The sequence below is a fragment of the Myzus persicae genome, unplaced genomic scaffold, assembly GCF_001856785.1.
Source record: "Myzus persicae strain clone G006 unplaced genomic scaffold, MPER_G0061.0, whole genome shotgun sequence".
Lineage (NCBI taxonomy): Eukaryota > Metazoa > Arthropoda > Insecta > Hemiptera > Aphididae > Myzus > Myzus persicae.
This window is the reverse complement of record NW_019103933.1, coordinates 1,292,797-1,311,870: the sequence shown is the minus strand read 5'-3', so window position 1 is coordinate 1,311,870 and position 19,074 is coordinate 1,292,797. Positions and strand designations below refer to the sequence as shown.

Genomic DNA, 19,074 nt, shown 5'->3' with positions numbered 1-19,074 from the left:
AGCTTTCCCGCCAAGGACACTAAGATATAATTATCGCAATTTTTACGACGGATGGCGTTTTCAGGTTCACCGTAATCTCGTTGACATATTGTCTCGGAGAAATTTTTTTCACCGTGAAAGTGAATCGGATTCCGATCTCCTATCGCTGGTATTTCAGTGTAACCTTATACGAGTGGCCGTTGCCGCCACCAAATCGTCATTTTTTATTATTATTATTATTTAAACTATATCCTCAAGGTGTCGACGACTTTAGATGATGGTATTCATATCCACACCTCCTTATCGTTACATGCAAAGTTCATAAAACTAGTCGAAAACGAGTAAAAGTGGCATAAGTGTATTTGGCATTTTGTGAAAGCCAAGTTACTTTTTAGTAGAAAATTATTGTGATTTTACCAATGTAAAAAGTTCAATCACATCGTTATTGGTACATTTAAAAACAATGAGTATAAGGTTCACGATAGGTAAAATATTTTTTTGGTATCTTTTAATTTAGTATTTATAGCCCCGGTGTACTGTTGTATACTGCTTACGGAGTGCACGAATTGATTACCTAGTCTACCTACTCGAAGAATAAATATTGGTTATCCTAACTCAAGCATTATTGATTATTTAACAGTACATATTTTGGATGAGCTCTATGAGTATAAGTAATCGGGATTACCTTCCGTTTACATATTTTATATTCGTAAACAATACAAGTGAGACTTAAATATTTTATTTTATAATAACTTTATTTATACTCCGTAGTGTAAAATTTTCTAATATCAAATCAAAACTAATCTATTCTTTATTTTTTAGTTCGTATTATATTGACCACTAGTATATACATAATTTACCCTCTTGTTATTGGCTACCTAATGGCTAATAGTCAAATTATGTTTAAAGATGTCGTAATTTACGATTTTACCCATTTCCATTTTATACTATCGATTTATTATTGTATTGGATAAATGTAAGTATTTTATAGTATCAATATCATTGAATGTGCTTCAAACATTTATATATCTCCTGTTTTAAATTCTAACAAATTATGTAGCAGGTATATTGATACAATTCGAAATAATACAAATAATATTATATTTATGTTTTATAGAAGTATAAACTACAGCATTAAAATACTTTTGATTTCAATAAAAACAACCATTCTGTTATGAATTTAAGACCATGTAAAATATTAAAATGTAATGAGTTATTTTTTAGTATATTATATTTAAAATTGAATAGTCTTTTTTAAATTATAAATCATATATATTTTATTCTAGTGATTTTATTTAATTTTTCAATTCGTATGTCTGAACGATATTATAATATGTATGGATGTAAATGTGTGAACAACTCATTATAATAGCAGTTTTCGTTTAATCAACTTATCGACCTAATAAATCTCGACCTCAGCACATATAGGTAATACGTATGCACTTCGCACGTGTCCCATCTTTCTATCTGTCAACAACTACTCATTTATTAGAATTCATACTACTTAAACCATTACCTATTATAGGCTATAACAGATATCTACCCCCTCCATTTTCAACTAAACCTTTACATGATATTTATATTTACACATTCAGAGTAAATTGTATTTTTAATTATATTTATTATTTAATTTGAATTTTCAAAACATATAACCTTCTTTTTACCTAGCATAAAAAATCATCTTCTATAAGTACCTAAATATTCTCAATATAATGTTGCATTATTTTTTTAAGCTATCAAATCAATTTAGGAATTCGTTAGACGTTAATGTAAAATACTTTTAATCATCTAGCTGTATTGCCCGGCGCTGCCCAGAGATAAATAATGAATTTGATATGGAGAACCCACTTCCACCGAAATAAACGAATATGCGGTTATGATTTTAATATTATTATTATTGGGTAAGCCACCTTAGAATAACCGGTGTCTGATCCGATCTATTATCCAAACCTTCCTTGAATCGCCAAAATTGTTCGTGTATTTAATTGCAAACAGAAATAAATGAATAATAATTTGTGGGGTTGAAAAAAAAGGTATCAAAACTCCCCGAGTCTCTAGAAAGTAGGAATCTATTGATATAATTTTTATAGAAGACGGTCCAGTAGTTTCTGAGTGTCTCTAAAGGATGAAGGATTTAAATTATCTACGAAAAAAAAATGAAAAAAAACTTCGGTACCTAGTACAAATTTAAAAACAACAAACTCAACTCAGAAAAATATTCATTTTTTAATTATGTAGGCATACTCAAACATAAGGTTTATTTGACATCGAATAAATTTTTATATATGTAACATACAAACAACGATTTTTTTAAAATATTTACTTACTGTTCAAATATTTGATATTGCATTGGTTAGTAATCAAATTCAGACTTTAAATGAGGTATAATTATATAAATATTTAAAAAAAGAAATCTTTATAAACATGATTGGATTGATAGGATAATAAATTGGATACGTTTATGTTTTATATTTTTATGAAGCTCCAACTTTCTTTCGTTGTTCCGATTTAGGTAGGTACCTATCTACTTAATCAATATACGAAAAACAAGGATATTCATTTTTTAGGGCGTGGGATATCCATTTTTCTCAGATACTAATTAGGTAAACACTAATAATTAGATATAATGAATTATAATTGAGGTACCTACATTACGGTTAAGTGCTATTTTCGTGAATTTTCGGTATGCATATTTAGTGAGTGCTGACCTGTGGGTGTATTAATCGCATATTTTAAAACCTTAATAAATTATATTATGTGTTAATTTTAATTATGGCAATGTTGATTCTCTTTTATTAGAGTTTATTATTAAAACACGACACTGACAACAAATTATTATGAAAACAAACTACATATTATTACATAATATATCAATTGTCAATGTAATGTGATGGTTGATGACTGGTGATCGGATATTTAAGAAAAAAAGTTCTTCAACAATCTAGTTTGGACATGGCCAGTTGCGGCTTAAAAAAAATTTGAAGTTAAGGATGGACTTTGTATTTACAGATAGTGAATACTAATCATGGGGCTTTTAGCCATATTCCCAAATATTTATTTTGAAGACTTTGGAATTTTGGTTGAAGAGGCTACTGCTTAGGGAAAATCAGTGAAACATCGTAATAGTGGATATTTTTCAACGGGTAATTGTTTCCAAGAGCACACGTCAATCTCGTTTGTAGATAACATGGATCTGTTAGCGACTCACATAATTCTAATTAAAGTTAAGTATTTTGCTCTTCGATCTCAACTGCCATAGGATTATTGTACGAATTTATTATCTACGAACAACGGAATTTATAAATAGTATTTAATACATATAAACGTTAAAATTGTATGAAGTAATTTTAAAATTTAGAAAGGGCCAGATAAAAAAATAAGGTAGAGCCGGATGCGGTCGCCTATCCCTGATACAGACCAATTATTTATTTTTGTTTTCGAAAAAAAAATATATATTCTTATTTCTTACTCTTACATTTTTTTTCTTTATTAATATATACACAATCTATACGCATACTCTTATATTTAAAATATAAATTATATATAGTATAATATATTATGTATGATATATTTATCTACACCTTATAAGTTATAATACTAAAGTATAAATACTAATTACTATAAGACGCATAAGATTTATGGTTACACTGCACTTTATACTGTTTGGATAATATGGCCGATAATATAATGTTTATACACTAAATTTAGTAATTAAATAATACATATATATTTTACTGTCCGCTGGACGAATAAGGGCATTTTCCAACATTTCAACCTGCATAAACAATTTAAGTTTTGTTAAAGTGTGACATAAATAACATTATTCATCTCATTTGTTCACTGAATTTATATAAATATTAAAGTATTTTTGTAGTCTAATGTCTAATTAAATCATAGTTAATATAGTTTCCTTTGGATACATTTATACACATTAAACAATAAGGGAAATCAAGGCAAAGTCTATACACTATCTTTATACTTAACTATATTATAATATATATGAAAAAATAGTATCGACAGTGTTATCGATTTCCCGTCATAAGCAGTAACATAAATATTGGTCAATGGTCGACGACAATGTCAGAAACATGTGTTGCCGACAATATTTAATATTTCTTGGTGAGGACCGGATTTTAGATATCCATATCGGATGGATATGTATCAATATTGTAGTTGGTACTGACCTAAGTTAAAATCACTAAGTTACACTGAAAATTATATATGGAATTTTTTTCGTATATATAGGTATATATTAATAATACGAATTACATAATATTATAATAAATTTAAAATTTTCTTGAGTTTAGATGTTTTTTAAATATTAAATTATGTAGTTGATATGTTTTATTCTTATAGTGTTCATAATTGTTGTTTTTTTGTACTAGATATGCTACAGCAACTATAAATTCAAAAAGCTTTCACAAAAAAAAAAAATACTTCACATCCATAAAAAAATAAAATTGTTAGTTCTCCTTCATGGAAGAAGCTTTCACTGATAAAATGTATCGTGTGTTTTGCACATAGTAACATAAATGTAACTACTTCATACTTGCTTAAAAATTTATCTATGCCGCATGTCGCGTTTAATTTTGTGTTTGTTCGCCTTCGCGTCGTCTGCAGTATTGACGTAATGCATAAAATGTAACATATTATACTTATTATAGTTTCAATGTTTCATCCATATTATATACTTAACGATGATCCGCACAGGGCATTTTAGTCAAGTTCAACTCGCACGCTACCTATAGATCCTGATATCAAAATTATTCAATACCAGCAGTTATTTGAAAAACTGGTTTATGGTGATTTTTGAGTTCACGTTCGTATTTGGTTCGAAAAAAACTCGTTTTTTATTTAGGCGTAGTACACTATTTTGACTTCGGTAAAATTAGATATATTATACCATCTCTACTAATGTAGTAATGTCCTATACACAGTATGTGTGTAATATAAAAAACTGTGCTATTTATCTCTTTTTGGAGAGAAAAATTATGGTTCGACCCGTCTGATTGGTTTGATGGAAATTCCACGATGATGGTGGATACTGTATCCAGTGTATCAAACTATCGACTAAACTTGTTGCCTCCGGTTGCATAATACATAATTGTTCTTACAAATTTTATTGCTTTTAATAATTTGTGTTCTGATAAAAATGCTGAACTATCAAGTTTTCTACAAAATAAAGCTAAATTATTTTATGTATAAATATAACAAGTAATAATGGTTACAATATTGAATATTCAAAAAATGTATTATAGGTATTATAAACCGAAAAGGTATAACAGCCTTTAGTTAGGTATTATGGTTACTCATTATGATATTTTTATTAGTTCATAGAAATACTGCTGAAGTGCTAAGTTTAAAAATATTCAACAAGTTTACAACATATTATAATAAATAGTAAATATATAAAAATAATTTAATTCACATCATAATATTTTACAATTTACATCGAGAAGATTTAAGCGGCATGAGCCCATTGAGCCAGTACTAAGTCTATTACTTTGTTATTTAATTTTTTTAATGGATGTTTTATATTAAAAGTAGTATTTGAATCGTTATTTGATCGTTGTCTTCTTATAGCGTTCATTTTACAGTGTTTTCAATGGGAATTCTGTATTTAGTTTTTGTTTCTATTTTTTATACATTTTCAGCAATTATTTCTACAGGATACATAAAATATTTATTTAAATATTATTAATATTATGTGAGAATGTTGTTAGACTAACGGGTTTTAAAAAAAACAAATTCCAATCATTACACGCAGGTTCTTCATTATAAATTATCAAACCAGAACGTTTCTTAATTTACTTTATAATACATAAAAACGGTCAACGGAGATTTGTCCAAGCAGTAAGTTATTGGCACATTTTTTAGTTATTTACATCCTTAATGTACATTTAGATTATCAATTATTATTGTTGTACACCACAAATAACATCGTAGGATCGTAGGAACACTGCACATTGCACATATTATTATATTGAATTTATTATCTCTAAATATTGAAAATTAATGTCATAATTTTCTCCTAAATTAAATACATTTGTAAATCGTAATTCGTAATATATTTTAACTGGAAGTGCTACTATGTTAGAACTCTCACTCTGGAATCTATTCCAATTTTAGACTGATTGAAATTTGTTTTAGATTTTGAGCGGATCGTTGAATATCAAAATATCTGAATATGTAATAGTTTTACATTGATGTATGTTTTGTGTATGAATGTATGGTATATTGATATCATTTTTATTTTTGAATAATAAAGCTTGACAATTTAATAGGTACTATGTTTCACATAACTTTTTCATACTTCAATTAAAAAACATCAAAAATACATAAATACATAATTACGATTTTAAAAATGTACAAAATTTATTAAAATCATGAAAATTTGCAAATTTTTGCTTAAAAATCATAATATTTTAATTTTCATGTACCTGTAATCTGTATTACATTTTCAATTTTAATAGCTATGGTCAAGGGTGTCTAACCCGAGGTAGCTTCTAATGCGATATAAAAACACAGTAAAGATTATTAACTTGTCTTTAAAATCGGTTTGAAACTTTGAAATAATCATAAATAAATAGATACAGGAATAAAAGGTAACGAAATGGCCGACGAAGCTGCCTTCCTCGTTTCTAAAGTTTTACTCAACAACACCATCGACAAAATATCATCCTATGATAGTATGATACTATCACGTCCGTCGAAAACAAAATTTTATTGTCATGGCAACATCACTAGGACTCCATTCTATCTATATCAACAAATTCAAGTCCATAAAAAGTTCTGTGAAACAGTGGTATACACCCCCGGACCTCAGCCGACGTCATGATATCGCGATCACTCGTATAAGAATCGGCCATATCTTCATTACACACTCCTTCCTTATCAGCAAAGAGCATCCAGTATCCACCTATATGTAACATATGTCAAACTCGCATCACTATAAAACATGTACTTGAAGAATGCCCCACATACAAACCAGTACGCAAATTTCTCAACACATCAAGAAAATCCTCGACGAATTACAAATTTTAAATATTATCAAGATCATCACTACACGCAACCTCATCAACAAATTCGAATTTAGTCAATCTAACTTGTAAACACAATTAATAACTAAATTGTAAATATGTAAATTTTTTTCTTTTCTTTCAATCGTATATGTATATAAATATCAAATCTGTTTTTGTTTAAAAAAAAAAACTATTGGCTAATAACCTTTGTAGTGGAAGCCTTAATAATAATAATGTAAAAAAATATTTTGGGAAAAAACATTACCAATCATATAGGATGTGCTAGGCCAAGTGCACCAAGCTCTAAATTAATTTAAATAAATGTAAAACTAAAGACATATAAAGTACTTAAGAGGACGCTAAGCTCGCATGTGCCATCAGCGTCTTACAAATATACAACATAATAAAAACTGTTTTGCGTGGGACAACGATTCTTACTTCCTCTGTATTTATAGTAGAATTACCAAAATTCCGCAACGCATAGAGAAGAACTTTATCTGTGCCTCAGTTTTACTATTATCTGGGTTACATAATATAATTTTATTAAAGTTATCAGTTTGTGAACATTATTTTTTTTTTGTTTTTTTGATTTAATTATTAAAAATCATTAGTTAATGCCATCAAAAAAATAATAGTTATTAAAAAATAAAGTTCTTCTTTAAGTTGTGGAATTTTGGTAATTCTACTATAAATACAGAGGCAGTATAATAATTGTCTCTCCCGCCATCCTTAAGTTGCATCAACTTTAAAATCCCATCGGTTTTCTTTAGGGATAAGTCCCGCTTTACTATTTCTATATGCATCACGAACTATTCCATGAACCAACCCCTCATTAGAATGATGAAAATTGCCAATAAAAACCCGTCATTTTGGATCAGTTAGTCCACGTATCATTATTATTATTATTACTGTTATAGTGTTATTATTAATATTATTATTATTGCTATTATTATTTGTATTATTATTACTCTGTTATAGATGTATTATACTTGTTTTGCTTGTAATAATTTTATCAACATCTATGTATTACATACTCATAAGTCATAAGTCATAACTAATTTTTGCGAATAATATTATAAGAAGCTAGTGAATTTAAATTATTGTATGATGTACCTAAATGTACTTTCATTTATATAATATAACTTTGGGCTCTTGCCTGCATTTCTAATAAACAAAAATATGGGGTAACTTATTTTTTCAGAATGACGATCAACACGATAAAAAATGACCGATTGTCGAATGCATAAGAAGTTGCCTATATAATGATCCTGAAAATCGTAAGATGTAAATTATAAAGAAAACAATCCATTTCAGAGTATATCCAATCATTTTTTTAAAGCATGAATTCATATTTATTTAGGGTATCGAAGTCCATGGATCTAACTCATCAGTCATCATATATTTTTTCATTCAGATTAGTTCAATAGTATTTTTTGGCTGCAGCAGCGCGACATATCGTTGTCCCGTAAGAATTTCATGGAAGAAACAAACGACGGAGGTAAGCGTTCAGTTGTTCCATGAGCGGGCACAAACGCAATCGCCCCCCTCTCCCGGCGGCGTGGTGGCCATCGGCGACTCATTGCGCTCCATGCATCAACAACACCGTCACTCACACAGTTACACGCATTTACACTAAGGTACACAGTTTACCGTGTACACACGCACTTGTACACGCACACACACGAGCTTAGCTATTCCGTACACTCAACACTGACGTTTTATCCGAGAATTGGTTCTCTCCGACTCCCACCAGACCCGTCACCCACGACCCACCACCACCGCCGCCGCCGCCACCGCCTTCTCTTGTGTTCCATTCGTGCGTCGACGACTCAACATTTTTTTGTTGTGAATTGTTCGTGATTTTTGGTCGCTTTTCGCCGCCGTTTTCTCTCCGAGGTCCAGACACTTCGCTACGTAACGTAAACTCGTCTTGGCCGCCGTGTGCACGCCGCAACAACTACGCTACAGCCACCGATCGACTGACGCCGCCGATTCTGCTGCTGGTGCATTCTGTCGGGTATCGTCCGTGTGTGGTGAGTGTATGACGTGGTGGCCCTTGTTGTATTGAACGCACACGACAGTTGTAGTGTAAATAACAACGGAAACGACAACGCTCGATCCACATCACAGTGTTGACGAGAAATGCGAGATTTTGACCACAAACGGGGCAGACAATTGGTTGACTGTACCACTGAAGAAGACACCGTTGCCGAGGAGACAGCCGGTCAGTATTATAAGCCGCCGGGTCTCCCCGACTCAGCGTTGTCCCACTCGCGCGATTGTTGTTAACGGAGTTCCAATGTGCTTGCGCTCTGCGTTTTAAGTGGTGTTGGCGTTGGCCAAATCTCTCGATAGTCTCTGTTCCGGTTTGTACTTCTTGGCATTCGTAATTCTCGATCAGACCCTGGCTGTGTGTTAGAATCGTTTTCAATTGATACTCAATGTTCATTAGTCGTCCTAATGTAATTGAATGTTAAATTGTTTGTGTATGTGATATCTCTCCCATTGATGAATAGTCATCAAATCTTTCATGTAGGTATGTATACCTATTTTTTATTCACTTGATTTCCCAAAAACATCTATGTGTTGTTTTGCTTGGAGTATTGCTTCGATATACTACCTTATAAATTTCCAAACAGCAATGTATCAAATAATTCTCAATTTTTTACTGAGAATTATTGTGTATTGGGTACTACTATTATATTTTATTGATTGTCACAAACTTAAAGTATTATCCGAGGTATTATCAATCTGTATATCATACCGTTTTTACAATAAACAATCTTTTGGTTTACTGAGTAGGTACTGACTTGATCATACAGATAGACATGCGTCACACTATTATGCCCTTAAATTTAAAACTTCATATTTTGATAGAAAAATAAGGTGATTATGGAGACAGTCAACCAAATACAGTTTTAACCCTATTAATTTATATGAATATTACATAGGAACATAATAAAACATGCACATTTAACAAAGTTGTTTAACGTTTACCAACCGAGTTAGGTACTATCTCTATTTCTATACTATTACGAAATACTTAGTTGCATATTAATATTTTACGTATTGATAATACATCTCAAAGTATATTTGATATACTTTAATGCCCATACAATATTATTGTAATACATTTCTCCAATACCTATTTTTTGGTTTTTAAATACCACTATAGTCATGTATGTAGTACATATACATATTAGGCTTGATATTAAGTATAATATCATATATTATGTATCGATGTATCTCCTCTATGCAATAATGACAATTTAAAAATATGATGTATAAAAAAACTAATCATATACATAATCAACTGGGCAATCAACAGTCAATATTTAATGACTTGAGTATTTAGTGTCTACCAGATAAAAACAATTATTTGAGCAATTATTACCTAATGTGCCTATTGATGTTTTTATTTAAAGTATAATTTACTGTTTCCAAATATTTGTATTGTGGTTTTATACTGAATCTCTAATTAGATATTTTATGTGTTAGGTTGTATTAAACAATAATAGGTGCATACCTAGGTTTTTTTAAATTATAGCAATGCAAAAATAAAGTTAGGTACCTATATTATTTAACTAAACGTGTTTACTGTAAGATCTAAGTGAATTATAAACAATCTTGGAAGTTATCTTTCCTTAGTTATGTTTATGAATATATGCTGTACATCCATCTCACCCATTATTTTAAAACTTTTAATGGGGGGCCTTTAACTAAACAAATTACCTACTACAATACTATTGAAAATACATTTTTTGTGTAAAATATTATACTTTACTTAACACTGGTACCTACTTACATATTATTATATAGTATATACTTTGGTAAAAATAAAATTTAAATATCACGACTTGTTTAACATAATTCTATATCTGTTGACTCCCTACTTTCAGTTCCTTTTATATCTTACTGCCCAAGGAGACAATTTGGTATTATAAACAATATTCTTAGCATTTGAGTAATTACTCATTTTGTTAACTTTTTTATTATTAACAGGTACACCTAAATATTCCATCCTAGATGATCTTGGGTTGAACTGGGATTGTTAAGAGGTAATGGGAAATACTGGATAATTTTTAACTAAATACACATTTTAAGAAAATTTCAATTGTTTAACAATTTGGAGGTATGCTCATGCGCTATGTGAATTAAAGTCAAAATATCCAAGTTTAAAATTTGAGAAAACCTTTTTTTTATACATAAACATATACAAATAATATAAAATTAAATATGTACCTAGTAGATAATAAGGTCGCAAATTATGTTCTGTATTCTTGTACCAAAAGGTGTTAGATTTGAAATTTTTCAAATATCTATTTCAGTACTCTTTTTACTTCCTGAAAAACTGTATTTCAATCCAAGGTCATTTAGGTAAAATATTCAATAATGTGTGAACCACACTATGTGTGCTAACTCCATTTTTTTAATGAACATTAAAAATATTCATTATTATATTGTAAAACATTATGATTTACAGCAAAAGAAAAAATGCCGTCCGATACTGAAAGTAACACAAGTTTTAATACCAGCAGTGTGCGGACTTTTAAGATTTTTATTGGAAATCTTTCTGAAAAGACCACATCTAATGATATCAGACCACTGTTTGAAAAGTATGGCAAAGTTGTTGAATGTGATGTAATGAAAAATTTTGGCTTCGTTGTAAGTATTTGAAAATTATAAATAACAATCACAATTACAATTACATATTATAAGTCTATATTTTATTCATCCCAAAATGTAAATTTTCCAATTTAGCATATGGACGATGATAACACTGGCCGTGCAGCTATCAAAGCTTTGAATGGTTCAATGGTAAATGATTTAGCCATGAAAGTTGAAGCTGCCACTAGTCGCCGTGGGCCCAATACCCCAACTACAAAAATCTTTGTAGGAAATCTTTCTGAAACAACAAAGGCTAATGAAGTACGAGAATTATTTGGCAGATACGGAACTGTTGTTGAATGTGACATTGTTAGAACTTATGGATTTGTGGTAAGAGTTAATCTATTATATGTGTTTATATTTGTTGTAAATTTATTCATTATATTTCAATATATCAATTACATATTTGTATATATATTTATGTATGCTGTTGTACCCATTCGTTCATTTAAATCAAATATATTTCATTAATTCTAACATGTTTCAAATATTTGTATTATTACAAAATTTGGCGTAACTGTTTTTCTGGATTTCCAACAAAACTGATTGTAGTATAAATCAACTAAGGATATTCTAAGCAATAAGATACAATTACTGACACCTTCATTGGAAGTTCAGAAAAACAGTTCCACCAAATCGAAAATAAAAATTTGAACTTGAAAAGTAGATACAATCTTTTTTGTAGCAGGAATCATATTATTATCACATTATAATTTTTTTTATTGACTTATTTAACTTTAGCATATTGATTCGACTGATGTAAGCAGACTCATTAAAGATTTAAATGGACATATGTTGGATGGTCAACCAATCAAAGTGCAAATTTCTAATAGCCGTGTTCGTCAGAGACCTGGAATGGGCATGCCAGAGCAGTGTTATAGGTACAAACTGTTTATTTGTTTAGTGTAAAGAAAATGTGTTTAGAAGTAACTTGCTAGTCACATGTTTTGTTTGATATATAAAATAAAAATGAAATGAATTTCATTAAAAATGAAACGGGAAATTTGATTCAGGTGCGGCAAGGGTGGCCATTGGTCTCGGGAGTGCAGTCGTGAAGGGTGAGCCTTACAAATTATTTCGCACATTGTTCTTTAACTCGTAGCCATTATTTAACGAAATAGAAAAAATTGTATTTAAAACTGATCTTTTTTAGGTACGGATATGGAAGAGATGCTTTACCACCACTTCCTCCACCACGTGCCCTGCTTTATCCACCACCGCCACCACCTTCATTTGTTCGTGATCGCATTCTTGGTTCTTACGGTACTGGCTTAAAAACCGATATGACAAGAGTAAGTAATACGTTTTATTCTTTCAACGGATACTGTTAAATTTTGTTTTAATTTTGACTCAAGTGTAAATTTTTTTACATTTAAAACTTATGAGTAAATATTACTAGCAATTACATTTTTTGTTTTGGAAAATATAATTGAAATTTAAAATAATTAACTTGAATTTAAAAAGTCAAAGATTAATTTAATTCAGAGGTATTCAAACTATTTCATCATAAGTATTAGTCAAAGGAATCACAAGATTAAATTTCAGTTTTCTTTGCATAATTACTATATTAATTTGTTGTTTGAGTGTTGATTTATTTATAATATTAAACATTACAACATAAGAAATAATAATTTTAAAAAAATTTAGTATTATATTTTTTCGTAACAAGACTAATGAAACATGAGACATTGTCAAATTTTGAATATTTCTGGAATTTGATTCTAAATTTTATTTTAATGAAAACACACTTGAACTTTTTTTTGTTTTGGGAAGGGGGGCTATTACTGGACGTAACTGGTTATTGCTTCTTATGTTTCTATTAGTCTTGATATTCTATCTGGTGCAATAATCAAGTATAAAAACTTTGTTTTTTATTTACGTTTATAAAATAATTTAATAAATAATAATATTAAAATATAATTTTTGTTCTTTTCTTTAGTTTAAATATGTAAGTGTAGTAGAATTTGTGTCCTAAGTAATTATTTTGGTTCACAATAACAATTAATGGTTAGGTTCAAGTTAAATGTAAAGCTCGAAAAGTTAATTACAATTTAATATATTTATAATATTATATTATACATTTTACCTTTTGTAGATGGAAGATTATTCAATGTTGTCACACTCTGAACTTGGTGGTCATATGTATGAAGTAAGTGTTAAATAATATTTAGTAATTTATCATATATGCTGATTAATAATTTTGATTTTAGACTGAAGGCTTGTATGACCGTTACTATGATCGTAGTCTTATGCGAACAGCCGCTGATGGTTATGGCATGGATAGAAGAATGCCAAGAATGCCATCTAGTCGCGATTACTTACCGTCATCCACACGTATTGGAACAACCATGCGTGATCAAGATTATGTATTCACGCGCCGATCGCCATTGTCAAGCAGTCGTACATCGTTAGTATTAATATTACAATATACCTATATAATTTATTCTCAATATAATATTTATATCTGTATACCATTTTTATAGTTCATCTCATGCATATGACGATTTCTCTAGGGATTCATATGATGATCGCCGGTAAGTTTGTTTTAATTTAAATCTACTTAAATTTAAATTACCCTTTTTAATGTGGATTGAATATAGTTATAATATTATTTATGATTTATATATCCAAGTGAACAAATAAATTGATTATATTTTATTATTATAATTACATTCTAAAATAAATAATATATACTCTATTCCAAATAAGAATAAACTATTTCATGAAAACTGATCACCAATCAACTCGGTTGACTTAAAAATATATTGTTATACTCAATTAACGTTAGCTGTTAAAAATAATGATTATTCCAAATTTGTTTTTGATTGATCAATAATTTTTTCTAGGCTAAATCATTTGATTATTATGAAACATAATAATATAACTATTAATCAATTGATTAGCTCTAGTCATTGGTCATGTGTAAACCAAAACAAATGTGTAATTGGTTTCAGTTTTCGGTTTATTCTTAAATAGAATAGTTCACTAAAATTTTTGAATTTTTATTATACATTATTGTTAAAAAATAATAGTTGTATACATTTTTTTAATATAATTCAATAATTTATTTGTTTATGAAGTAGATAATCTTTGCATACAAAACTTAAAATTTGCACTAATATTAACACATTTTTTTGAATTTTATCTCAAAATAATGTCTTAGGTAATATGAATTAGTAATTTTTATTAAACTTTAAAATGCACATTTAAACAAATTTTATATTAACAATTATTAACATCAAGTCAGCTTCACTCACAACTCTTCAAACATTTTCTTTTAAATTTTCTGTTAATCTTAAGCTTGTTAAATTCTTCTACACTTAGTTTATTTCATTGAAAAATAAAATGTAGTATATTATAGGAATTATATATATTATGGCTTCTTCAATGATATCAATATTGCAAACTTTTTATTCAGAAATCTAGATATGAATAGTTTTATTATATTTGTAATCAAAATTAATTTTTAGTTAATTGCCTCTGGCCATTGGGTGTTCGAGTTACCAACTGATTTTAATGCCAAAGGTCTTGTGTTATATATTTTAAAACAATTTGTTTATTAGTCATAAGTAGGTACATCATTTTATTGAAATATTAATTTATTGAGGTTCAAAAATATATCGTTAAGAAGCCTGATATTTAGGGGTCAGTTAATATTATTTTGTGACAAAATAATCAAACGACATTATTATTCTCAGAAAATAAAAAACTTCATTCCATTAATAGATGTTATAGATTTTTATAACTTTTATCTTTGTATGTTTGTTATCTTTATGTGTGTTAAGATCTATAACTTAACAAGGGTAACCGAATATTTCTTTAAAACAAAATATGAAAAAATATTATATTTATTTCACCAAAGCCTTTCTTTCTTTATATGAAATTCAGATTTTTGCCATTATTTTAATATTATTACTTAATACACAAAATTTACAGCTTTAAAATTCTCGTTACGAAATTAAAATACCTATCATAAATCTTTTTGAAGGGTCCTTGATTATATTTTTGCCTTTATTTTAAATGTGAAAATAGGAAAATTCACCCTAGTATAAAAAAATACTAAGGTACAACATAATATTTGATGTGTAGTGTGTTAGCAAGAGAGAAACAATACATATGCTTTATAACATTCTCTTAATGTCTTGATAGCCAGAAGTCAATATAAAGTCAACAACAATATGTTCATTAAATTGATTTTTCAACTGTATGAAACAAACTATAATATACTACTTTTTGCTTTTTACTTGAGATATACACTTGTATTGGCTTTTGTATTAAATACTTGATATTTATTTAAATTATTTAATTGTGCATGTTTATAAACCTAAATATTATTTTGTTTTTATTTGTGTGTGTGTATGTATGTTGTGTGTGAATGTATGTATGTATGTATATATATTTATGTATTTGGTTAATCCCCGATTATGTTTTTCTTTTTCCGTCAGAGTTTCGGGATCTCGCGGTTCGTCGCGTTACACGCCGTATTAAAAAAAACCGTGTATATATTATCGTGCCGCCGCCGTATATTCGCGTCGCCGGATCGGATAACCGTACACTCACACATCGCTGACCGTCAACAATTTTTTATTTAAATCGGCTCAAGTTTTTAAGGAGCCAAAATTATATTTACGAAATCTTAATAAGATTATTTGTCTACATAGGTTTTTTTTTTTAGGTTTAATTAAAAAGTATAATTTCTTAGTGTCACAAATTACAATTTTATTTTATTTATAGGAATTAGACATAAATGGTTAAATTATCTGGGCTCTTAGATTATTTATATTGATTCTTATTTTCTACCTTAGATGTAAACAAAATAATTTTCTAGAATTATTTTAAGATTCATTGACTATGTTTTTTTTTCAATATCACTATAATCACATCAATCATATATTAACAATTATTTCTGGAATTTCTGTTTGTCGAGTTATTAAACAAATTTTCTTTAGAAAATTAGAATGTAAGCCTTTATAGTCAAAGGTCTTTACAGTTAGGTTAATGTATTAATTAAATTACTAAAATTAATTATTAATATTGTAAGCCCAAATAATCTTATGACATTACATTGTAATTCTCATTGTAAAAAATTATAATAAAATAAAATAAAAATAAGTATAATAAATATCTCTAATTTTGTAGTCCCTATATTCTCTTATATATTAGTTAAGTGTTTTTTAGTTTGACCGTTACAGCCGACCGATCTCGTAGTTTGCCGAAAACGTGATATTTTCGTACACTGTTCGGTGCGTACGATGTTCCGAGGACTATTTGAACGAAGCCGGTGCGTTTGCGATTCGTGTAAAATACTCATTCTTAGGTAAACAAAAATTAAATTAATTTAATTTGTTCGTCTGTGTGTATTTCAATTTTCAATATCATTGGATTGAAACGGGCCACTCATTTACCAATTTACCAAAAAAACTTGGTCGTCGTGGTTGAATCCGTGCGGTAAATATTTATTCTTGGAAATGGCCATTTTCAATCGGTAAATAATGATTTTGACATCAACAATTTTGTATTCATTATTAAAATACAGAAAGTGATGTCTGATGTCAGAGTATGAATTCATGTTAAAATTCAAACCATTAAAAATATTTAACTGTTATATTATTCATTTTGATTTCAAAAATTTTTAAGATGTTGGTTATTATGTTGCAGAATATTAATAACATGTGGCTGAATGTGGATAACACTGACCAGTGGCCATACTACAAATCCGTGCATTTTTAATATGAATCATTGTTGTGAATGTCACCTTCTGACGTATATGATATTTGCCGTAATTAATGATTATCATTGGTTTGTTGTTTATCATTATTATTAAGAGGGCTCCTCACGCATGTGTTGTGCTCGTCTTACAAATTGTATAACACAGTAAATTTGAAGTTCACAATGATCAATAATCACAATTTCTACTCTTATTTTTTTAAATTAGAGTGAATTTGCCTAAGAATATTTTCCAGGGTATCCAGAGGCTTATTATTGATATTTTAATTATGAAGCAAGTTATTAAAACTACATTTTTATAAATTTTAAATTTAAAATATCAATTAAATTTTTCAATATATTTATCATATTTATACATTTTATAATAGATCAATTCAGTCTAATTCTAAAAATAATAGAATAAAATTGATTATTGTGAATGTAAAATGTGCTATATTATACGTTTTTAAGAAGTATAACACATAGTAGAAGTGGTCTCTTCTTAAGTTAAAGCCTATATATTTATTATTTTAATAATATGGTTATTTTTACTACGTTATATTTAATTTTGAATTAATTTGTTTAAAACATGGGATGCAGTGTCATTTAGATGAATCTAAAAAATGTTTTCAAGCATCAAGTTTATCTTGATACAAGTTATAAATTATTAATAATTATTTTACTTTCTTTGTAAAATGTAATAAAGTTAGTGTAAGTGTAAATGTAATTGCTCCAAAAGTTTGAGGTTATCTAAATTTTGAATATCAAACATACAAACTATTACTGCAGAGTTAAATATTAAAACTAGTTACTATTATATACTTACATAATGAAAAATGTCATATATACCAATACTTCTGACTGTCTGTCTTATATTTTGATTAAATTGATTATATTTATGTTTCAGGGCTTCCGTATTTTATGAATGGAGTACAAGTGTTTCAAGTGATAATGCCCTAAATTATGTTAGAAAAATGATAATTTGACATGTTTTTGAATATTATAAGTTGATTTTACGCTCTGGAAAGTGGGTTTGGTTTTTGACCATTTATAGAGACTTGTCAATAATATTAATTGGCATTCATGAATCATATTAATATCTAGTATTAAGCTAAAAATGGGGAGCTTAATAAATTATTTCATGATTTTTGATATTTGAAATAAACATAAATAGTATACTCGTTGTTGTTAGTTATTTATTCTTATATTTTTACAAATATTTCTGTTACTTGACAATTTTTAACTGTATGATATTAATTTTATTTTAACCTATGAAGTAAAGATTATCTATTATTGCCTTAATATGACAGAACAATCCTTTTTAAGCGCTAGTTATCTAACCAAAATAGGTTGAAGACAACTCAAAAATATTGATGAGGCACATTGTTCCATACCTGTCATAGGCATTTATAACAACTACATAGCTGACTACGGAATAATATTGAAGTAGGCTGCCATATGCCTTCAGGGCAAAATTACATGGTTGATTATATACATAATACATGTATTCTTAATATATTTATATATCTTATCTATTGAGTTATTTTGTAAATATTGCCCTGTTATAATATAGCCGCACGACTTTAGAGTTCCTATGGGAATGGATATGCAGTCCTTTATCTAGTTTTATATGTGTGATGGTACCTACATGTAAACCTGTAGACCCCTGCAAACGTCATTTTTAAGGAGTTGCGTTTAG

General features: G+C 28.5%; 1 protein-coding gene across 4 annotated transcripts; it reads left to right on the top strand.

Annotated features, from left to right (window-relative positions):
• The first annotated feature begins 8,623 nt into the window (after positions 1 to 8,623).
• Positions 8,624 to 18,553, top strand: LOC111036509 (RNA-binding protein lark). 4 transcript variants are annotated; one of them, XR_002604783.1, is made up of 11 exons: positions 8,624 to 9,225; positions 11,485 to 11,666; positions 11,763 to 11,999; positions 12,411 to 12,550; positions 12,683 to 12,727; positions 12,823 to 12,961; positions 13,765 to 13,818; positions 13,880 to 14,076; positions 14,153 to 14,203; positions 17,328 to 17,468; positions 18,283 to 18,553. XR_002604783.1 is itself a non-coding variant. In XM_022318533.1 (10 exons), the coding sequence occupies exons 2-10, from the start codon at positions 11,496 to 11,498 to the stop codon at positions 16,155 to 16,157; spliced, it is 1,077 nt and encodes a 358-aa protein (XP_022174225.1). In that variant the 5' UTR covers positions 8,624 to 9,034; positions 11,485 to 11,495; the 3' UTR covers positions 16,158 to 16,791. The 4 variants fall into 4 exon arrangements, 3 of the variants coding, with proteins under 3 accessions (XP_022174225.1, XP_022174223.1, XP_022174224.1); XM_022318533.1 differs by lacking the exons at positions 17,328 to 17,468; positions 18,283 to 18,553 and adding an exon at positions 16,115 to 16,791 and having other exon boundaries at positions 8,624 to 9,034; XM_022318531.1 differs by lacking the exons at positions 17,328 to 17,468; positions 18,283 to 18,553 and adding an exon at positions 16,115 to 16,791 and having other exon boundaries at positions 8,625 to 9,225.
• The last annotated feature ends 521 nt before the right edge of the window (positions 18,554 to 19,074 follow it).

Excerpts from the sequence above, each read along its gene's own strand:
- LOC111036509 (XM_022318531.1), top strand. The coding sequence starts at position 9,144 with ATGCGAGATTTTGACCACAAACGGGGCAGACAATTGGTTGACTGTACC. Across the intron at positions 11,667-11,762 it reads TGAAAAATTTTGGCTTCGTT|CATATGGACGATGATAACAC; the intron begins GTAAGTATTTGA and ends TTTCCAATTTAG. Across the intron at positions 14,204-16,114 it reads GATTCATATGATGATCGCCG|AGTTTCGGGATCTCGCGGTT; the intron begins GTAAGTTTGTTT and ends TTTTTCCGTCAG.